The sequence below is a fragment of the Pteronotus mesoamericanus genome, unplaced genomic scaffold (genome assembly GCF_021234165.1).
Source record: "Pteronotus mesoamericanus isolate MK-2021 breed Mesoamerican mustached bat unplaced genomic scaffold, CSHL_Meso_final scaffold_174, whole genome shotgun sequence".
Taxonomy (NCBI): domain Eukaryota; kingdom Metazoa; phylum Chordata; class Mammalia; order Chiroptera; family Mormoopidae; genus Pteronotus; species Pteronotus mesoamericanus.
The window spans coordinates 30,007,848-30,031,575 of NW_026555309.1; the positions used below are offsets into that span (position 1 = coordinate 30,007,848).

Genomic DNA, 23,728 nt, shown 5'->3' on the forward strand with positions numbered 1-23,728 from the left:
CTGATGATCAGTCCTCTGTATTTATCTTGCTTGATGTATCAGCAGCATGTTCTTGATCACTTCCTCCCTCCTTACTTTGCTTTCCCTGGCCTCCATGATGCCTTACTCTCTTGGTTTTCCTTCCATCCCACAGGCCCTCTGTCCTTAGTTTCTGTTGCTTGTGTCACCTCATTTCCATTATTTCAGATACTGGGCTTATTTTCTCCTTTAATTCTTCGCTCCCCAGATTATCTCAGCCACTCTCTTGATTTTAAATTCTGTCTATATACTAATGCTATCTAACTTCCAACTCCAAACTCAGATCTAAGAGTCTACTAGCCTTGTTATTTGGAACTTAAAGGTAGCTTGTCCAAAATTTAACTCCTTTGCTTCTCCACTCCAAATATAATGTTTAATCTACTCTTCCAGTTACTCAGACCAAAAATCTTGGAATAATTCTTGACTCCTCTCTCTCTCACCCTATATCCGGACCATATAGTTTATTTTCAAGATGCTCTCTGGAATCTTAACTGCTTTTCTGCTCCTCTCATCTCTTGCAGAGATTAGTAAATTAGCTTCCAACCTGTTCTCCTTGCTTTTACCCTTGTATCCTTTCTTCCAATGATTTATTTCAAAGAGAGGAGAATGGTTCCATTAAAACATAAATCAAGTAACACTCCCCCGCTCAGAACACCACAGTATTTCCCCATTTCAGACAGAGTAAGACACAATCCTCGAGGGTCTACAATGTCCTAAATGATCTAATTCCCTCCTACCTCCATTATTTAGTCTGTGAGTGAACTTCTAAATGCTCTCCCCTACGGTTTGCCTTACCCAGCCACATTGGCCTCCTTGCTGTTTCTTGAACTTACCATGTACTTCTCCCACCTCAGGGCCTTTGTACCAGCTGTTCACTCTGCCAGTCCCTCCATCAAGTCTTGGCTCATATGAAGACTGTACTGTTCGGCCTATTGAATATGACATCCATCCACCCTCCTCACCTAAACTCTGATTTTTCTCCAAAGCATTTATCATCTTCTAACATGAATTGTTATTCATATATGTATTTATTGTATGTGTATGTTTACTGTCTGTCTCCCTTCTACATAAAGAGGAGTTTGGGTCTGCTTTCTTTCTTTGAGAGAGTCCAAATGCCTGGGATAGTGCTTGGTACATAGTAAAGGCGCAATTAATATTTATTGAATAAATACACAATGCCTGGGCTAGTACTGTGTGTCATCATCGAGGATAAAATAATGGCAGTAATAATTCCACTAGAGAAGAAAATCATCAAGGCAATTGTAAAAAAATAAAATTATAGAAACAAACCATCATGATATCAAGTTGAGCTTTGTATTATGCATCAATTCCTTGGGTAATAATACATGCTATGCAGAAAGAAAACATGTAAGGAAATTTAAGCTTGGAAGAAAATACTATTGGTTGCATAATACATTAAAAAATCGACTAATTTGTATACATGATGAGGGCAGACATTGGTTTCATATAAGAGGTGGCACATATTCTGAGAATAAGTCTGTGATGTACTTGTGGGTTCTCTGTTCATAAATATTCCTGGGAAATTGCTTACAGTTTAATGTTTATGCAGCTTTAACTTGGAAATTCACCTTTTATTTAATGGAAATCATTTAAAAATTTCTATTATATTTGCTAATAGCCAAGTCTGCTATCCAAGTCTTTACTGCTTATCTAAAGAAAAAAAGTTAGTATTGGTTAATTGTTCCTTGTTGTCATTGAGCCAGAAGTTGAAAGAATGGGTTGTTACCTCATGTGATATATTCTATATAAATACTGCAACATTTATGAAAGGAGACTTTCAGATTACTGGCATCCTGACTATATTAAATATTACAAAACTAGCAAAATGTTATAAAACTACTTACTTCTACTTTTAAAAATTCTTTATTCATTAAAATCATGAACTATAGCATGAAAAGCCCCTCCTTTCCCATTTACTAGTATGGGTTACTTTTCTACCTGTTAGTTTCACTCTAAAACATGACATGGAGAGGAATATAAGGACATCTTGGATGTGACTGAACATTAACTTTTGAAACTTTTACTCGTTTACGCGAGTTTTTTGCTCACACCAGTGTGTTAAAAAGAAAAGTTGTCCTTGGGGTTACAAAAGGGGAGAGCAACAGTACAAAGTAATTAGAACTTTGTTAAAAAAGAATCGGACTTCTTTCTTCTCCGTGCAAGTGCAAATGTTTTTCGTCTGAAGCAGATTTGGCTCCGAAAGAATCGGGCAGGTGCTGCCGCCACAGCGCTCCCGGACTTTCTGGCGGAGCCGGAGACGCCTGGGGTCCGAGACGAAACCCAGAGGAACCGCAGCTAACCTCCGCCCTTCGCCCAGTTACCGGGGCTCGTTGTCGTCCAAGCTCCAGGGGTCACGCTCTGCCAATCTACGGGTGAAATTTTTTATTCTGAACAAGTGTTTTGTTTGGCTTGCAGTACTTTTTTTTTTTTTTTTTTTTTAGGCAGACACTGACATTAAAAATTAGATTCTGTATAAAATTCCCTTTGTCCAGTTCTTCTCGAAAACTGAAAATCTGGGAACACGCGTCAGCTTGGCCATGTTCTTAGAGCCAAGGAAAGGCTCCCTTTACACAGACCTCCAGCTCCTGACGCCTCCGCCCCGCTGGCTTGCCTCACACAGGCCGCTTGCCTGCCCCTCTGTGCAACCCCGTTGCTGAATCCTGCTGTGCCCTCCGAGATGGGGCACCGAAAGGTGCTGGAGGGGGCAGCGCTGCCTCCACTCTTTTCTCCCCTCCAACAGTGAGGAGCTTAAGACAACGTATTTCCCCCTACGCGAGAACTAAGTCTATTCAACCTGCTTTGAAAAGTGGTCTCTGATAAAAGAATCACAGATTCTAAATAAGGAAAACAATATCACATTGTTAAAATAATCTTATCTACAGAATGTTGCCTCCAGCTTCTAAAGAAGCTTATTACCATTATGAAAGCCCTTCAAAGCCTCTACGCTGCTGTTTTCAAAACAAGGGAGAAAAAGAGTTAGAAAAAAATAAAGGATTTGTTAACTTAGCTTCACAAAAATGAGAAGTGAAGATTGGCCAAGGAGGGTAGATACTAATTAATTTGAAATTTTATTAATGAAATGTTCTGAAGCAGTGAGTTATTTGTATGTTATGTCCTGAACTTTTTGTGTTTTTCCTGCTGGTTAAAAACACTTGGGTGAGTCTTCTCAGGTCCTTTCCTATCTGGATTTCTTCTGCCTCTTCCTTCTTTCAAAATCATCCTTCAGGAAACACCATTGACTAATTTCATTTTAATCAAACAAACAAGGCATGTAATATATTAATAAAAACTTTTTGAAATGACTTATCAGGATCTTCACATCATATTCATATGGGTTATTGAATTGAGTCAAGGATAAACTTCAGCAGCTGGAATTTTACATATTGTAGTAATCACTACCCAATACTCAGTACTCAGTATTTTATACTCAATAAACATTTTTGAAATAAACACAATTTTTAGTGTTAATCTTCCTGAAGAAACTAGTATATATATTTTCTTTACACAAAATCTATCAGTAAGAGATTGATTGGTTAAAAAATTAGCAAAGCAAAGCAAAACAAATTGAGGGAATGCAGGCCTTTTCAATTTTAGTTATACGTTTTTAATGGTGATTTGATTTCACCTTTTCAACTCATCAGAGCCTGTCTATATGTTACAATGGTGCGAACTTCCTATTGCTACATAGATGAAAGTGAATCCATATAAACCATACCAACGCCATTGTGTATAACTGGTGGTAAAACTTTATTATTCAAGTTTAGATGTAACAGACATCTTTGCTGCCTGAAGATTGTTTGCATAAGAAATACACCAAGAACATGTTTGTGAGTAGAAATGAACATGCACTATGAAAACAAAATTAAATAAAACAAAAAAAAAATTCCACGTGTTGTAAGAACAGAACTATTATAGCCAACATCCTAATATTCAAATCAGGACTACAAATTGAATTTTTTCTTAGCAACATGAAATCATTCCATATGAAAGACATTTTCTGCTGGTGAATATTGCTGTAAAGTGAATTTTACATTGGCATTTTGAGATGTTTCCCACTCCCATCCCTCCCTCCCCCCAATTATCCATATTGTCAGACTGTCCACCCTAAGGAATTTGGCATTTCTTATTGTGATATTTGCCTTGTTGGTAGCCATTAAAAAACTATGGTTTTATCAGCCTTGTAATAGTTTTGCGTCTTCATAGCCAACACTATAGGCTGTCTAGATATGGTATTTACAGCTCACCTCTAACACAAATGACCCCAACCTTTCCTGGCCCGTGGGAACTGAGTTTAAATAAGCCCCTTGGCCATAGACTAATACTTGGCACTCCCACGGTGCCTTTCAACCAAGGATCTCAAAGTGCTTTACAAACAAGTACTACATTACCATTATTATTATTATTAATATTATTATTATTAATATATATATTTTTCCATTTTACAGGTGAGGAACCTGAGGCACAAAAAGAAAAAGTGATTTGCTGCAGGTCATATAATGAACAGACAACCAGGGGTAAAATCAGAATACAGTTTTGGGATGTAGGGATCTTGAAGGACCACTTTCTCTGATGAAGGATAAATGTTATTTCCATGTAAAGGTACTCTTGCTCTTCTCTGGCGCATGACGGAGTGAAGCTTACAGCTCTATCTTTCCCTTCAAGAGAACATCACACGAGCATACATTATCCAGTTTCCATGTGTGGGTCAATGTTGAATTTCACATTTTCTTCATCCCTGACTTGACACACTTCTGCCCTAGCATCTTCCAGAGATCCTAATTACTGCAAATAGCTGTGGATGCTTTCTAAACAATTGCACCACTATCAGGAACATGCGAGTCCGCTGTCTATGAAACAGTAACTGGAAAACCAAAAGGAAGTGCTCTTCAAAGAAGCCATGCCTTCTGCCCTCGGCCAAGTCTTTCTTTGGGAAAATAACACAGCCCTCCAAAGTCTTGATGCGTGTCTTTCTATTCTCCTCACATGTACAGTTGCCTGCTGATAGAATTCCACCTAACAGTACCTACCTTTGGTTAGCATTTAGTTTCTTATTCAGGTTGAATTTCAATTCCTCCGGTTTTCTCCCGTGATCTAGGAGGGCAAGCTTTTAACTACTTGCTCACCAAAGATGTCTTGCATTTTCTGCCATGACCCTCAACCCAAAGACAGGAAGCTGTGAGCTCGTGTAAACTTTAGGCAAAAGGCTGGCATACAGCCCGGAGGCTGAACACCAGCTTCTTGGTTCCATGCTTCCACCGCTGCATGGATGACAGACACTCCCCCTCCAGAGCCGCGTTAAAAGTTCACTAACTAACCGGGCAGGCAGTTCAGAGGTCTCAAGACAGGTCACCTTGTAATGTTTTGCAGCCACACAGCAGGAGGCTAATAATTATTTTAATAGCAGTATTGATACTCTTCAATTTATTAAGAAAAACGTATATCCTCAGGCATTTAAAAATATATATACATTTAATATTTTTGGAGCTGCATTTGCATTGGATCATAATAGATTATGTGCACATGTGCAATCATAATGTGCTACCACAGGCTTCAACAAAGAGCTGTTAAAGATAATCACTTTTTTCTTCTTCTCATTAACATTATCTCAGAAAAGAATCCCCATGCTTGTTTTCTAAAATCTACCTTTACTAAAAGAGAACAGTTGAGAACAAAACGTCACTGTCTTCAAAATTGATTAAAAAAAAAAAACAAAAACATCTCAATGTGTCACGTGGAAAGAAAGGCGTATACTCTTTCCCTTCCGAACTACAGAGTTAACAAGTGAACGTTTAGAGCTCCATCCTTTTCTCATTACTTGGAGTTGTGTAGTGTCTCTCAATCCACAACCTTGCGAGGTGGGCTGGCTCTTGATGAGTTTTCTGTCTCCAACAGTATTACAAATATATGGGTGAGAGATGAACGGAAAAAGAGTGAGAAAAGGGAGAATGAGAATGTATGAGCTGGTCCTGGCCTGGAGTTTGATCCAAGGGTGATTCAGAACATAGATAATTAATTTTAAAAGGCTGAGAGTTTTTAAATGACACACAGTTTTAGATGGCATACAGTTTTCATCATAGGGGGAAGCCTTTTTCCAAGAGGGGAAATTCCTAAATCATCTTGAAAGGCCTCAAAAAAAGAATTAAGTACTTAAATGGCTCGTTTAAAAGTCACAACTTAAGACAAAATGACATTTTAAAACCTAATAAAGTAAAAATAACAATCGTTTTTGTAATATATTTTGAAAGATGGGACAAAGGCTCCCATAAGTCAAAAAACAAGGGGAATTTTAGTGTTACGATAGATTTTCATCCTTTTAGAAAAACCCAACCTCTTCTCCATCAAAATATGTATAACAACAAAAACAAAAATGAAAATAAAATAATCAATAATAAAGGAATAAGATCTAGCATGGCAATGCTATCCAAGAATATTCTACTGAAAGTAGATTGACCATAAATATTCCAAGAATAGTGATATGTATTTTCCAATGCTAAACATTACTACCAAGTCTGTTTGAGGAAAAAAAAAAATCACATGAAAATAAAAAGGCATACATGCCAAAAGTGAATAACCTATTTGTGTCTGACATACTGAAGAAACTGCTGATGGAGTTATTTTACCCCAAAAGTCATACCTGTAATATTGCCCACCTTAACCAAACTTCCAGTATTTTGCTGATTTGAGCAGTCCACATACAATGTTGCTTGAGGATTGCAACTTCGTTACCAGCCTTTTCAGGAAGAAACCTAAATACTGTGTTATTGTTTGGGAAATTTCTTTTTTTAAATCTTGCCACCTCTCAAGTCTGCCTGTACATTTGAGATGCATTCATTACATTCTTAAGAAAGATAAATTACATCACATCATTTGAATGTCAAAGCTCCTCATTCCATCTCTTTATTTCAGTTTATGTGAATATTAGAGCTACGCAACAGGTGAGATCAGAATAGAGCCCTTTAAAAATGAAACTGAAGCAGAAGGCTTAGTCCTGATTTCTTTCTTTCTCTGTCTGTCTCTCTCATCTTTTTTTTTTTTTTTTTACATGAAAACGAAAATGCGAGAATGGAAATGACAACACAACATCGGAAAGACATGTTTAAATTCATTCACTACAACAGTCATGAACTGGATGAACTCTACCTGCCATTCAATGTTAAGAACCAAAGACCTGGCACTGTGAAAAAGAAACAAAACCCCAAACAAAACAAAACAATACAAAGCAACTGCGAATTACTGTAAAAAATGGAGTGCAAATGCGACTACAGAATGCAATAAAAACATCAGTGCTGCAGACTCCAGCAGCACTCATCGAAATAATTTCTGAAATGTTTCATCTGAAACATAGACAAAGCAATAAAAAGAGGATATATGTTTATCATTTTAAGCATAACAATGTGAGTTAAGAGCTTAAAAATAAAAAAAAAAGTACTTGGAATGAATAGTGCTACCCTTTTTTTTCCTAAGTAGGCATAAAAATATTTTCATTTCCTTCTTGTTTTCCATACCATTATATCAAGAACTTTCATTTGTTTCATGTTACCGTTTACAATTTTAATGCACACACACATACACACACACACACACAAAAAGATATCTACCGCAATAGAAATAGTTGCTTCATTACCTTGTTTGCTACATTTGCAAATGTAAACAGCTAGGCAGAGCCAGAACTGACTCTAATGCATGATGGAATATCTTTGTTGCATACGTACACTGTAGAAAATAATTATTCAATATGTCAGGCACCATTATTTGAAATGTAATACATTAATATTTACTAGAAAAATAAGTTTTTTTTTCCTATTTGTTCTCCCAACTTCTTTAATGAAATAAGTTAATCTGACAGTGCATCCAGTAGCTTGTAATATCTTCTACATCTCCGTGGCAAAAAATAAACTACTGGTTGGGACAATATAATGCAAATTATTAAAGTCAGTCCTTGTACATACATCCTTGTAGCAAGCATTGAGGCTCGACTAACAGCACCTTTAACCAATTATTTAATGTTCAGTTATTTAGCCCTATTTCCCTGAGCAGTTATGCTGAGGAGCTTTCCCTTCATGGATAGTTTTACAAAGCCTTAAGTATTAAAAGTACTACGAAGACATACTTCTAAGAATCCTATTTAATGCTACTTAACTAAACCTGCATAAATCTAATGAAGGGATTGATTGGTACACACACCGTCAGTCTGTGGTAATGTAACCTTAGACGCTGCCTGACCACAAAGTTTGGAAATTATATTTAACCAAAAGAAAATAAATAAATACAGCAGGTTACCTTGTGGAGAAATACCATGTGTTCTAAACCAATTAAGCCCATGGTCTGAACTTTTGTATCCATCTAGTCTTTTGAACTGAGGGGATCCCTTTGGTTACAAGGTACCAAGTGAGATTAGTGACCAACAGGAGGCTTCAGAAACAAATCCACACTGGTTCATCACATACAAGAAAGAAATATCTGGCTAAAATAAAATTACTACATAAGCACTGAGGACACTGGTTTTAAAAATGCATATATATTTGGACAAAATGAACCTAAAATGCAAACAAAAGAACTGCTTTCGAAAGGAGGATTCAAACATCTAAGGACAAAATTATCAGAGAGGGTGTGCATGTGTATGTACAGGCAGGGCTGGCCAAGATCATTGTGCCACCATTTGTCACACTTCTTGCTGATCTCTTACCAGGCGTAACCACAGCTCACACTTCTAGGTCTCAATTGGAAACATGATCAATGAGAGGAGACTGATGTAAGAGGGCGCCATCTTCCTTTCGCTGCCCTGGAGATTAGATTTCTCCTCTGCCTAGGATTTTACGATTTTTCTAAATTTAGGGCAACAATCTATGGGGTTTTGAACAAATGGGCCAATGGCCAGCCCAATACTGCTTTAGGCTCATGGTATGTAAACCCTTTCAAATTCTAGACAGCTTTGATCTCTTTTTTACAAAGATAATAGTCTGGCGATACTTCTTACCGATGGTATCTACCATACACGTTCACCAAGAAGGTTTGACTTACTAGGTTCCAGAACGTGACTATTTACCATTTTCCATTTTTTTTTTTTTCTCACTGACCATTTGTCTCACTTTTTAATCTTGGTAACCTACTCATCAAAAGAAAGAATAATAAGAGAAGGGAATTTCATGTTGGATAAGGCAGGCTCTATGAAGTATTTTTTTTTAATAGGTCTTCATAAGACATTACAAGCTATTGAATTCCCATCAAGAAAACCTATTTCTATTTAATTGTGCTAAGTGCTAAGGTTTTACTCTTTAGGTTTCCCATTTTTTTCCGCTTGTGCATTGTTCCTATGCAGGCCTCTCTGGATATGAGTTGTAAAGTCATATTTGTCCGTGCAAAGATGCTGGCATATGCTGCACTGGAAAGGTCCACTGTCACCATGGCAACTCATATGCAAAGCATACATCACTTCATCCAGAAAGACAATGCCACAGTGCACACATTTTGTTGAAAGTTCATCTTGAGTACTTCTATCAACTTTCTCTGTTTTTACTACATTCAAGGGACCTTCATTTTTTACATTTGACGGTGCCTTTGTTTTTTCCTTGGAGGCACCGTTTGCAGTTGGCCCAGGTCTGGAATGCTTGATCGCCAAATCTAGAGGAATGTCATTGTCTGATCCGACAGCTGAAAAATGAGGAGGCAGATTGAAGGTGGGATAAGGCACATAGTTTTGGCAAGGATTTGGTAGGCCAGGCACATGACTCAAGTAGTGCGGATTCCCAGGAACGGAGAGCTTATATTTACTCCAGAACCGCAGCCAATCAGCTTCACTCTGGAAGTCATTATGTACAAAGGGGAGTCCAAAAAGGGGGTACTGGTACTTTTCAATAGGGCTGCCTGGTGGTGAATAATTTGGGTGTTTCGCAGGTCTCATGTACTTTTCTATGGGACTGCCTCTCTCAGAACTTCCTTTCCCTTCAGATACAGATGAACTATTTCCTGGGTCTCCAGTACTTTCCTGAGGACTTTTTATCTGAATGTGCAAAGGTTGCATCCTTTTGTGAATATCCAGAGGTTGGCTGACCAGGACTGGCTGCTGAGCAGAATGGCTTTTAGTCAATGAACCCTGGGCTTCGTATTTACTCAGGCTGGGGAGCGGAATTTCTCTCTGGTGACTTTCAGTTAAATGATCTTCTGACCTCCTCTCTAAGGGGCTCCCATTGACTTGCTCCTCACTGCCACCCCTCTGCTGTTTGTTGAGCTGCTCAGCCTGAAGTGCCTCTGGGTTAAGGCGCTTTCTTGTTCTTCTCCTAATAATCTGCTCACCGTTGTTTTGTTTAATGATGTTTAAAGGCCTGGGAGTCTGCAGAGAATGCACACACAATACATAAAAGGAAAACATTAGAAATACGTTAAAATGCATTAATAATTCCTCACAAATAGAAACCATGCTTAAGTTCAAAGCAAGGATAGGCTTTATGTTATAGATTTACTACATCTCCTCCTTTTGCCCTAAGCAGGACCAGAGGAGGAAACCAAAGTGCCCTTTTTTTAGCCTAATTAAATCATGCCCATCTTTGCAGGGAGGACTGAAGACTTTAATCTACTTAAAAACAGCTCTCTAAACTCCGTGCACTTTGGAATTGCATCACTTAGTGACAAAACCGTGTAGAAAGTTACTTGAAGAAATGTGATTTTTCTGAAGTATTTCTCAACTTTTGAGACATGCACTAAGATGTCAATATCGTAACAGGGATGATAGGTTTTGATAAAAACTGTGGAAAAATTATGCATTGCTACACACTGATTCGTGTCCTCCCCCGAATTCATGTGTTGACTTTCTAACCACTAAGGTGACTGTGTTTGGAAGGACTATGGTGTTTGGGAGTTAAGCAAGGTCGAAGGACGGCCCGGGGGCAGGTAGCCGCCTATAAGCCGGGGGGAGAGCGCTCCCCAGAACGACACCACGGCCAGCACTCCGATCTGACCCCCAGCCCCCAGAGCTGCGAGACATATATTTCTGTTGTTTAGACCACCCTATCTATGTGACGTTTTGTTATGGCAGTCTGAGTTGATTAATATAAATATTCTTCTAAATAATTGGAAATGTGAATATAAAATATTAAAGATCAGCACAAAAAAATCAAACTGACAGAATCATGAAGAATCAGGTAATCAAAGCCGTATCAGTGGGAGGTTTTGTTTTTTATTTTTTCCAACCTCTCACTTTTATTTTTTATCCCTTTGATAATATTTTATAGTCAGTAGAAAAGATCGTACTTGTTGAGTGGTAAAGCATTGGTTTTATGTTGAATCTAAATTGATTTGCAGCCTTGGTTCGAATATCTGATCTGTCGTTCTAACATTATTCTACACTTAAATTGAATGCTGACTCTTACCCAGCTTAAGAATTTTATGGCTTAAGTATTACATGCTTGGTATTTATATATATATTCAATGGGTGTTTACATTTTATGATTAAAATCCATCAGTAAGACTATAATAAAAACAACTTACAGTGAGAGCTCTAACTTTGATTTATAAAATCAAAAGAATAAGTTTAATAAATTAATGCATATTTACAGGTTAAAAATTTAGAAGAACCTTTAATAAGTTACATCTGATTTTTCTAAAAGAAAGCTTACTGAACTCAGGAACTAATTTCCACATAAAATATGAATCAAACAATGTGTGATTTGTGAATTATTCCTAGGAAAGATGAACTTTAATGCAAAAGTACCTTTTATATATTAAACAAAACATACATGTAAACCCTTTTTGGAATGGTTCTAGTGATGTGAAGGTATTTTTGAAAGAAAGAGAGATGACAAACTTGTTATTGACAATTCAATTACTGGTTTCAGAATAAAACTGAGACATCCGTTTGGATATTCATTCCATGTTCACTTATTTTTTTCAGAATATTCAGGTATATACAGAGCTCAAATTCGTATTATAAAAATATGTGGTATTTAATCTATCTTATAAAGAACCCTGAAATTTTCAGTCATACCTTTTTTAAAGTTTCATAACTGTGGCAGTCTTTGACATGAAAAGTGAGCATAATGTTTCTGTATTTAAATTCATAATTTTAAAAAACTCAAAACTGAAAACATCTCATTTCTGGAGAGATGAATATTAAAATAATTGTGAAAAGAAGAATTTAGTTTATATCACAGTTGTTAAATTATCATAAGCTGGAAGGCAGTAGCTTAATTAATTCCTAGCCTATGATTGGCTAGAGTTCAATTAAAATCATTAATGTCAGTACTCATTAAATGGAAGCTTATTGCTGTGTTTAAATGGGGAAGGTTAAAAAAAAGTAAGGTGGTATGGTACTGGTGGGAAAAACCTTTCTTTTAGTTATGTGCTAATAACTAAGATTTTAACAGTTTAGCACTAATTAGTATTGTTGGCAGCATCCATTTTTAAAAGAGTGCTTCCAGTGGTCCATTTATGAGGACATTCTGCCTAAAATTGTATTCCCTGTAGCTGTAATCTATTCATTGCCTGGGCTAAAAGCTACAGTATAATGCCAAACAACAAGAAAATAGCAGAGGGAAATAGACTTCTGTTTACTAAATAAGAGTATTCCTATTTTTAAGGCAGCTCTTGTCAGCAGATAAACTTTCTTAAAACTAAAAGAAAAAAAAATCCCTCAGGAAGTCAAAAGCATATACATGTATGGGAGAATTTGTAAGTTTAAAATTTATTGAAGGATTCTAACTAAAATTTGGGAAGAAGTTACTGGGAGTACTCCAGTAAGCACAAAAAGAAGCCAGCTAGAGATCTTAAAACACAAAAGCACTTGCACCTTATTCTAGTCTGATGTGTGCTACTCAAGCCCTTGGATACCGCACCTAAACATGCATTCAATGTGCTGCAGAGCCACAGCTGTTATTTTTGCATCCTCGTTCAGAACCACTCGTCTCAATGTGCCCGACCTCCAGACCCCAAGCAGCCACAGTGACACTTGCAAATTCAAAAGTAACCCAGAAAATAAACATTCTCTCCCCGCTCTATAGTTTATACTGAACATGGGAGAGTCCTCTTTAAAAATAAAACAAAACAGAATAACTTACGCATTTTTGAACTTTTAAGAAGGTCGTCCTCTACCTATATTAAGTTCACCAAATTGTGATAATCATGAGTTCAATACTCTGTTACGTGAAATTCCCAGAAATCAATCATTTTGCTCTTTTCTACCAAAAGGAGCATAATGCATTACTAACGATCTCAAACGTATCTCCCCATACCATCGAAAGCCATTTCCCCATAAATCACACGTGCACTCAAAGCGACTGCGTTAAGCTGCGGGGGCAGCACTGGAAACCAGGGAACGGCGCTCAGCACACCGCAGGCCAGGCTGCTTTACAAAGCTCTTCCTGACCCAGTCTAACAAGTCCTTACCGAGTGAAGCTTCTGGTAGAGGCCACACGCGTTGCATACATATCCGCCATTTGCATTCTTTCGCCAGAGAGAGGTCTTTGTGGTCAAGCAATTGGCACAAAAAACCCCCGAGCCTCTACGCCTCTGAAATGGAAAAAAAACACAAGGTCAGAGGTGAGTCACATGATCACTGGAGTTAGACCAAATCAACCCAGGAGTTTTGTCTTTAGACGAGCAACAATGACAGTATAAAACCACACTGCCCATAATGAGGTCAGGTTCAATTGTGTTTAATAGGCACCGCTGATTTTCATTATAATTAACCCTACAGTGATGGATGAGGTGTGTGCAACACCAAAGGCTTTTCACAGAAACAGCTTTAACTTTTTGAACTTTGGGTTTTGTGCCATTAATGATGGCTCCTAAAGGCTGAACCTTAAAATACACCTTTTAAAAGTGTCAAAACAAAAGTCAAAGGACAGAACATGGCGATGCGTTTAACACACTTTGGGAAAGGAGGGGCACATGCCACCTGAGCTTTAACATCTAGTCAAGCCTGGAATAAATGCACCACGTAAACCATTTAAAATTATACCCGGCGTGTATCTTTTTCTATGTCATTTCCCAAAGCTGAGAGAACCAGCAGAAACTTCAGGCAACTAGAAGTGCAGTATCACTAATGAGAAGCCATAGGAGGTACCTGCTTCAGCTAGATGACATAGTCCCATCAAGGGCTATTGAATTATTTTATTTGACTCAGACTTGGAAATCGCAAGCATTTCCGAACACAAATTGATGTTAGTGGCTTGCATTCTGTAATCTCCAAATTCAAAAAATAATCTAAGAATACTTAAAAGTAGATAATTAGCATCGATTGTTCCATTGTTGGTATCAAGTAATGATTCCATTAAACTTCTCTGTGAAACAAAAGTCAGGCTGTGTTTGTAGGCACAAATACTAACAGGCAGGAAATGGAATTCTCTTGCTGCAAAAAAGAGACAGGCTGAATTACAATTCGGCTCTCCTTTCTCTAGGAAGCAGGGCCTTTAATGATAAAATATGCATGTTAGATAAGGAGTGGAAAAAAAGTCTCGCTGCGACCTAATTTTATTATAAATTTAACATTAAGAGCACTGTAAGTCAAAATTTCAGGGATTCATAAAATTTAGGCCATTTATTTAACTCGAGTCCATACTGTAGAGGAGTGGTATCTCTGCCAAGAAAATACAATGGTTATAATTGTACTCTGATACATTTCAAATGGAAAGCTTTCTGCAGACATAATTTTGGCTTCAAGACTGGAACACTTTCTTGGCATTGAAAGGGCATTTGATTCATCGGGTGTTTCACAATGTATCACTAAAAAGACCTGGTGAGCAGCCAGTTCCCTATAGGGTAATTTTTCCATCCAGATGCAAGTGCTATCAGAGGCCCTCGTCAGCTAAACTAATTATGATCTTGCAATTGCTGATGCCTGCTCACTCTAACATTCGACATCCTCCATTAATCATCAATACAAGGAAAATGAATGAAACGTAAAGAAATGAGGGCTGGTAAGCTGCACAGCCATAAAAATCTGAAATGAGAGCAATAATTTAACAAGATTGGGGAATGTTTTTAGTGAGCACAAAGTCAGGCTAACAATTGCCCTTTTCAACCAAGAACACGATTTCATTAGTGTAGCAGGTTGTGCTACTTTAGGTGATGTAATAAAAGCTAGATTTTCCTCAAAGATAATCTCTGGCTCCCCCCTCCCAACCATCTCCCCCCTCCCCAAGAAGCCGGGAGCAGAAATGTATCGCAAGTTTCTAAATCTCAGTAAGAGCAACAGCAAACATTGGATATCAGTCCACTAGTGCCACCAGTCCCTACTGTAAGAGTGGAGACTGCTGCTTCCTGAAAATCAATGAACTATTAGAGGTTGTGTTTATCAAACACTACGGGGCCCCCTTTATCTGAAGTAAGTTGGGGAGCCTAGTTAGGTTATAATTGTGAAATTTCCCTGGGGCTATGCTGTCTTTTTCCTAGATCTAAATAACACGTTTGGCAAATAAACACCAACTTGATTCACATAAAGGCAATGTAAATGTCCATTTGGAAACGAACCCACATAGATGGCAGAGGCTCAAATTTGAATGTGTAACCAACCATTCACTCCAGCCTGCTTTTCTTTCCTTCTGCCCTGGGTGCTTGACACAGCTTGCCAAAGTGGGTGTGATCCTTGTTTCAGAGAGCGTTTCAATCCTTGCCCGATTTTGTGCTTAATTCTCTTGCAAAGAAAATGCCCTTCATTAGTTAGAGGGAAAATCCTGAAATTACAGCCCTGGTTTCCACTGGCATTGGTTGCTTTAAGGAGCACTTACGCTCCAATAAAGGCTGGTATATTTTAGGTAAACCATATCTTATTTTAAATGCATCGGGAGTACTCGGGATTCACTTTCTTGGAGTCAGTGTGGCATGGAGGTTAATAATCAGATTTAGGAATCAGACTACTTGTATTCAAAACATATTTTCTGCCTTTGGCTGGGTGCAATTTTGGGCAAGTTAATCTCTCAATGCTTAAATTTCTCCGTCTTTACAGTGTGAGATGCTGCATTAATGTGGACGAATGGATGCAATCACAACAGCACCAGGGATGTAGTAGATGCTCAGTAAGTTAAGCCACTTGTCAAGGGGGTACGACTGTACTTCTTTTGTAAGAGTAAAATATTTTGTGAGTTTGGTTTTATCTCCTTAATCTCCTTATTTAACACTTTAGATATGCTTAAAACATATAGTTGGATATTATCAAATGCATTTCAATTGTGTTAATCTTATCAAATATGAGAATGGAAAGTTGAGTCAGAGCGAAATATCTAGGTGTTCACACCTAGAATTCAATAGGAGTGTGCTTGTGTGGGGGTGGAGAGTGGGAGGTAGGTGAGAAATATTTCACCAATTAAGCTACCTCCCATCCAAACAAATGTATCACTTCGGTAGGAACTGCACGCAGCAGCAGAGAAGGTGGTAAAGTGAATAATGTCCTTAGCTGAGACCACAGAATCACAGAACTGTGCTACATCTCTCTAAACTATGACAGAGACGAGAGCCCTGACCTGGTCACCCCAGGTCAAATGCGACCTGGCTGAACACAGCAAGGCATTTGTTTTGAAGTTATCCACATCCTTCACTCAGTCAAGTACAGAGAAGTAGTCTGTTGCCAAAGGAAGGCAGAATAGAAGCTTCCCCTGCCCCACTTTTTAAAAACAAGCTCGGCCTTGTTAAAGCACTAAAGACCTTATTTCAGTCATAGTTTATCACGCACGACAGAGTTTTAAAACATTTTATCATTTTCCTTCCCACTATGTTTTGTAAAGGACAGAAATCATGTCTCCTTACTGTCATCAAATATTCTAAATAATAAGTACCTGGGACAGTGCTCTGTTTCGGACAGCTAAACCTGAACAATGTTGAAGATACCCTCTCCAGGTATTATTTTTAGCATTAGCACTCACTTCTATTTTTGGGGAAAAAAAAAGGTTAAAAAATATCCCTTTTAAATGGCTCCCCTTTGGACTGACAAATGTATGCCCAATTGGGCAGGGATGGCTAATGAGGTAGAAAATAAATCAAGAGGGACCAAGCAAAAAAAGAAAAAAAGGAAAGAAAGAAATAAGACAACTTATGGACAGAGGCAACAGAGGGGCGGTGACTGAGTGGGAGGGAGAGGAGTGGGTGGAGGTGGTGGAGAATATGTGAGGGGGGATTCATGGTAATGGAAAAACGCGATGAGAAAAATCAAATCAAAACAAGAGAATTAATTTTCCGGTACTACATCCCACACTTATTTTTGAGAAAGAGCTGAAGCCAGGTGCTTGCTAGGTCCTGAGGATACATGGTCAGGTAGAACGGAGCTCCAGCTCTCCTTTATAAACATCATTATGGTCACACATTGCTGATGGTTCTACATGTACATGTGTATATTTGAATGCTATTATGTTGGTTTCCCTTTTCCTACAAGCTATTTTTAAGAGCTACTAATATTTTGTAAATCCATGACCTTGTGTAGGGGGGAGGTGAATCACCTCACCTGGGCAGAAACACTTCTGGGAGAGAAAATGATAGGAATAAGTAGCTGCGGCATCTGAAAGGCATGCTTAAACGATTCGGATTCTTCCTCTCCTCGAAGGCGGAGGGAAGCTTTACTTTAACAGATGCAAAGCAACAGGCTGTCATAGCATCCTCTGCCTCTGGCCTTCTCTAAGCGCAGCTTCTACTTCTAAGTAGGGTCAACGGGGTGAGAGTGGAGGAAGGGCTGCTGAAAACCCAAATCTATAGAAGTCACCTCAACTGAAATCTTCTGTAGAGAAAATTCCGGAATCAACAATTCAAGGAACTGTTTTTTTTTTTTCTTTCTTTCTTTTTTTTTTTAGCTGGAAGTTTTAATAGTTTGCCTAGTAACTTTAGTTCACCTTTGTGTTGCTCCATGTTCTTTCTGTTGGCTGGCAATTTCCTGTGTGAAAAGGAAGGGTAGTGGTAGGGACAGTTAATTCCAAAAAATTTGAAGGCCAGCAAGTGATTAGCCTAGCAAGTGCTTTTCATTGATAATTACTGAGAATTCTTTGGATTACTTGTTTCCTTTCTGCATTTCAAATGCATTAGAACCACAATACTGATTTTTACAACAGTAACTGATGAATTTGGACAATGATCCATGCCAGGATTTGAAATAGAAAATGATTGGTGCATTTATCTTTTAACATAAATACACTTTAAATCTAACATAATTCTTTTTCCCTGCTGTGGACTGCACCAAGAAATATCACTAAATAACTAACTAAAATAAAGGCTTTAGGCTTCAGGTATACCGCTAACCACCTCACCATTGTTAGATTTTTCTCAAAGGTTCCGATTCAAGTCTTTCTGATCAGGGACTTAAATTAGTCACTCATGTATGACTCTGGGTTGAGCCTTGGCACACGTGCAGGTAAACCCAGATGTAACTTCGGCAAAAAAAAATTTTTTCAGTTTTAAATTGGTTCAGCTGTTTTTTTTTTTTATTGCTTATTATTTGAGGATCAGTCAGAAACAAACATTTTGAGGTTTTCAAATTTCATTTTTAACAAAGAGCTTATTTCAATTGATTAATAAACAGCAAATTTGACTGAATTATTCATTCAAGTGGCTTAACATTTAGAGACACGAAGGTTCATCTCTAAGATATTAAAAGTTTCCACTGGTGAAGGAATTGGTGCAGAAATGCTCCTTTAAAATAATTTTCTATGAGTAAGAACCATACTGGAACCATGTAATCTCATAATACGCCTTGCTAGGCAGATTATTTACTCACATTTTTTAATAGTTTTATATCTTAGCCATTTTAAATCAAATCAATCTGAAATTTGATATACGTGCTGTTAATCTGGATGTACATCAAATATTTTAACTCTTCAGATAATTTCTGTGTTTATTTGATTATATCAAGAGTCTTTTGTGGACTCTATTTTAGAGCAACACACAGCTGGCTATGATAGAACCTTCAGGAATAATTTTGCAGTAATAAAACTTAAGTGGTAACTGTAATTCAGTCCAGTTCTGGGAACAGTTATTGAATGTCCACCATGTGCCTGGCACGGTGCTAGAAGCTGAGGTTACAGCAATATGCATGACAGACAAGGACTGTTCTCTCAGAGTTTCCAGTAGAATCAGCTAAAAACACACTAAGTGTGAAGTTAACATGACACAAACTGAGATTGTTCATGAAGACTGACAGTTTAATTCATGTAAAGTATATGGAAACTTTTCTGAAGAAACTGAAATATCTCCTATGAATAAATCTCGTTTAAATACTGAACGTTTTATCTAATAATCAAAGGGCTTAGTCTCTGTGTTCCTATATAAATATAAGCAATAGCCTAATTATTTTGGAAACAAGTCAACACTTGCTTAGTCCCATCAGTACTCATTCCTATCAATAATATTGCCCTGTTAACTACCAAAGGAATTTATATGAGTTAAATAATGTGTTGATTATTATCATATATATAGTAACCATCCAAAAACGGTTGAATAACGGGTGAATATTATTTTAATCATTATCACTATTATTCACTATTAAGAAACACAGATGGCCCTAACCCCCTCCCCAACCCCCGGCCAGTTCCCCCAATATAGACTTCACATCAGTAGACCCTAAAGAATATGTAGAAAGCGGCAGTAGAAACACTTGAAAATAGATGTTGGCTTGCAATGAACACCTTTAAATTAATAGACAGAATTCTATAAGAAGCACAGGCTGGCCAATATTTTAGCAAGAACTCTGCTGCAGAAAGCAATGGTTACCAATATCTTGACTGGTTTTTGTTCTAAATAAAAAAGTGAAGAATCAGTTGAAATAGGCTGTATAGCAAGTCTCTGCCTGCCTTAAAACAGCCCTCTTTGCCCTCAGATTTCTTGCCAGACAACTGAAGAGACTCTACAAGGTTCAGCCAAGCACCCATCTTATAATCATCTATCTCAGAGTTTGGAAACAAAACCTGTTTACCCTGATTATTAAATTCACTTCCTCAACACATCAGCAATGATAATGGAGACCAGTGTGTAAACAAACCTGACATCCCTGGCTAGGAGCAATGGAACAACATCTGTTCCAGGACATGAGGCAATACACACTCTAGTAATCATACATTGTACCTAGGTACAAACGTGCCTAAAACTTATTCCACTGATGCGTCACCACACAAGAGTTGCCCAATACGTCAGGAAATGCTAACGTGCTAAACACATTATTAGCTCCATTTTTTTTGAGATGCAATCGGTGACTCTTGGAGTGGGACACCAGAAAATCAAGATTCAGCAATGTATTTCCAACACTTTAAATAATTCATATGGAGTCTTCGTATCTGAAGAATTTACTAATTTGTCACAAAGATAAAGAACCCATTACAGGTCTAAAGAATCACATCTCTGTTCCTTCGACTTACCTCACATATTTGGTAACAAGCAAATCAAACACACTATGTCATACACAAATTTCTAGCAGACCAGGACTAAGAAAACCCAGATCTTCGGAGTTCTAATCCACATCATTTCTGTAATAAGTTTCTGCCTTTACAGCGGTACACGATTGGACAGCTAAAACTATGGTTGAAAATGTATGCCTGCACTGTCTTTTCTCATTCCACGTGAAAGTCATTATTGTCAAAAGAACTACTCAAGTCTCTCACTGCTTCATTTTCTGCCGGCATGGATCCATTTTCACCTTCAGCTATGGCACTGATTGGAGAGTTGCTCTACAGGGACGTTCTTTTATGTCAATGCCAAAATCTGACACTAAAAAGGAAAGAAAAAAGCTTCTGGGGAGCATGAACAATTTTAGTACCTGTTAAGTAAAACTTCAGCACAGAAATACAAGAATTGATTCTGTTCTAATAAATGTATTGCACATTTTACTTAAACAAGGCATTTAGTAAACATTTATCATGGGAATTCTTCACATTATAAAAAAATAAAAACCTACAGACTTGTTCTCAAAACAGCCTGAAGTCCAAGGGGCTTAGCTTCGAAGCACTTATTCAAAGAGACAAAAACATTTTTTTGCAAAGGATTGCCTTTATAAGAGATAATAATGATGATGGTTCATTTGAAAGAAATAGAAAATACCAAATAATAATCAGTAATTCTTTTCATATTAGGTAACAGATAATATCTGGTCTATGAAATGTTACCATCCTCAAGGCATTTACATACACACTGATGATTTCTCAATGGTTCCTAACATTCTTGGAAGTCATAACATCTTTTGATAAAATTTATGACACTCAGAAAAAAATTATGTAAAATATTTTTCAAGGAATTTCAGACTGTTCAAAAGAATGTCCTTCACAAAATGTATCCAACGATTTTGTATGAATCTGAGTGCCCATGGCTCCCAAAGATGAGAACTCCTCGCCTAAGAACCCCTCCCAGTTCAAATTCAAAGTGAATTATTAGGTATGATTACTGTCTCATTCACGTTGATGAGATAAAAGACTGAGAATGATTCTTTGACTTACCTAGTGTCAAAAAATACATCCCAGTTTCTAAGTCTAGGCAAAAACACAGGACTGTATTCTAAAAACTACTTTTGAATCCATTGTCTGGTACAATATTCTTGTTTGACTACGTTTTGACCCTCCTTTAGGAATCACCAACATATACTGAATATTTATCAAGTACTTACTATATGTAGAATAATATATTATAGGTTTAGTTTCATTATCTGACATCTTCAAAATGATCCTGAAAGGTATTATTATTACTAGTATTATTATTATTTCCCCCAATTTACAGATGAAAAAACCGAGGCTTCAAAACATTTTTCAGCTGCTACAAGGTAGGGCTAAAATACAAGCCTGGGTCTCTCTTGCTTTCTTAACCATATTCCAGGCCTTATTGCTAAAAAGGATGGTCAGGAATTTTTACTAAAAATATTTCACCATAATTTAGCTTGGAAAGACGCTTATCTTTTCAAACCATCCTATAACAGCTGATCCAAATTATGCAGGTTTTGAGGTACCAGAAAGAAATGACTCATTCTTGATCAGATACAGCAAAGCTCTGTTTTGAGGTTGACAGATACAGTCATAGCCAGAGGAACATGGCGTTTGATGGATGGGAAGGTAGTGGTGAGGAAGAGCGGTGGGTACAGGACCCGCATTTTCACCCAGCTGTCTTAAGACAGAAGAGAAGTGTATGTGAAATGAATGTCTGCTAAAAAGCCGAAATTTGTGACACCACTGGCTGAAACCCACTAATGTCAGTTGCGTGGGAGGGTAGCTGTGAGCTGGTACGTCTGCTTTTGCATTCACCTTGGCTGGACGTGGGCAGGAAACATGGCGCTGGGGATTGACAAGTTCTGTAAACACCTATGTTCAGGTGACAATTTACTAGACTTACTTTATATGTTTGTGTGCACCCTGACACAGACCTTTGGCACTGTGTGATATCGTCATTATTCAACATAAAATACTGCCAATTCTCAAAGATGAAGTATTCTACCAAAATCCTCAGATTGGGATAATGTGAGTATATTTATATTTTCCCTAAAACATTTTCATTAAATATATGAAAAAACATTTCATATAAATATATACATTCTTCATCTAAGTAGTTGACTTTGACAATTTTCAGGTCAGATATAGTTTCCATTTCATTACAGAACAACGAAGACCAAAATATTCTTGATTCTAAACACTTTTTACAAGTTGAGAGGCTACAGTACAGACTGGCAGTTAACATGTAGTCTGCTCAGCAGAAAGATCGTAATTGCTGCTTAGTTCCACTTAAACAAAAACAAACAAAAAAAATTATGGAAATATGGAGTTAAATATACTGAAGTTCAAAACAATTAAAAATCATGTTAAGAAACTGCAAAGGTGTCAACAAGAAACCGTGATACCAAACGTACAATTTGCATTAAATACTTGACAAGACTATATTAGGAATATTTTTTGTTGCATATTACCTTCTATGACTTTTAAATACACAGGAGGAAAAAACAAAAACAAAAACTAAGGGAAACAAACTTGAAGTTCATTTAATTTTTGAGTCTACAAAAATTCTCTTAAAATGTTATCTCTTTTTATCCATGTTTGTATTTCCTTAGGACACATAAAATCATAGGTACTTAAAAACCCTTTTCCAATAGGTAAAGTAAGTGTCTAGTATGTTATGTCATTGTTCAAATCAAGAAGTGTCTTTAAATAAGAAGTCTGTGAGTGCTACAGGTAAAACCAAACATGAGTAGATAATTTCATTACAGAGGTACAGTGCAGACAGGAAAAATCTCGGCTGATTTTTAAAGTTTTAATAACATTATTTCAAAAAGACAACTTGGACTGACGAATTTCCTTAACAATAATGATGTAATTTTGCAATAACTGAACACTTTCATGGGAACACTGTTTCTTCAATAACTCACACAGTCAATTACACAGGAAAGTACTGTACTAGGCTGCACCCCTGTCGTCCCCCCCCCCCACTTTCAAATAGCTCACGTACGCGACTTCCTTTTCCATTACCAACTTGTCTGCAGTACCATCTGTAAAAACGAACACATACCTTGTGTGGCCAGTTTCTGCTTTTGCACATCCATTAGTGGGACTGGCTGCAGCTGCTCAAGAAGAAAGCAATGCTTGTCTGCTTTTACACACACACACACACACACACACACACACACACACACACATGCACACATGCATACACTCCCTTCCAGTCCCACCATATCAGCACAAGGCAGGATATCGTCTTGGGTAGGGGACTCTGCACTTAATAACCTTACTCAAGCCCACTTTTCTGTGTGATCTGGAGTTTG

At 37.5% G+C, this 23,728-nt stretch overlaps 1 protein-coding gene across 4 annotated transcripts in view; it reads right to left on the reverse strand.

Moving 5' to 3' along the window:
• Positions 1-8,314: 8,314 nt before the first annotated feature.
• Positions 8,315-23,728, reverse strand: part of TRPS1 (transcriptional repressor GATA binding 1) — a 230,112-nt gene continuing 214,698 nt past the window's right edge. For all 4 annotated transcript variants that reach the window (XM_054590418.1, XM_054590417.1, XM_054590416.1 and 1 more), the window contains exons 5-6: positions 13,417-13,539; positions 8,315-10,369 (exon numbers count right to left, since the gene is read on the reverse strand). In XM_054590418.1, the coding sequence (XP_054446393.1) occupies positions 9,308-10,369; positions 13,417-13,539 (1,185 nt within the window). In that variant the 3' untranslated portion in view covers positions 8,315-9,307. The remainder of the gene's footprint in view (positions 10,370-13,416; positions 13,540-23,728) is intronic.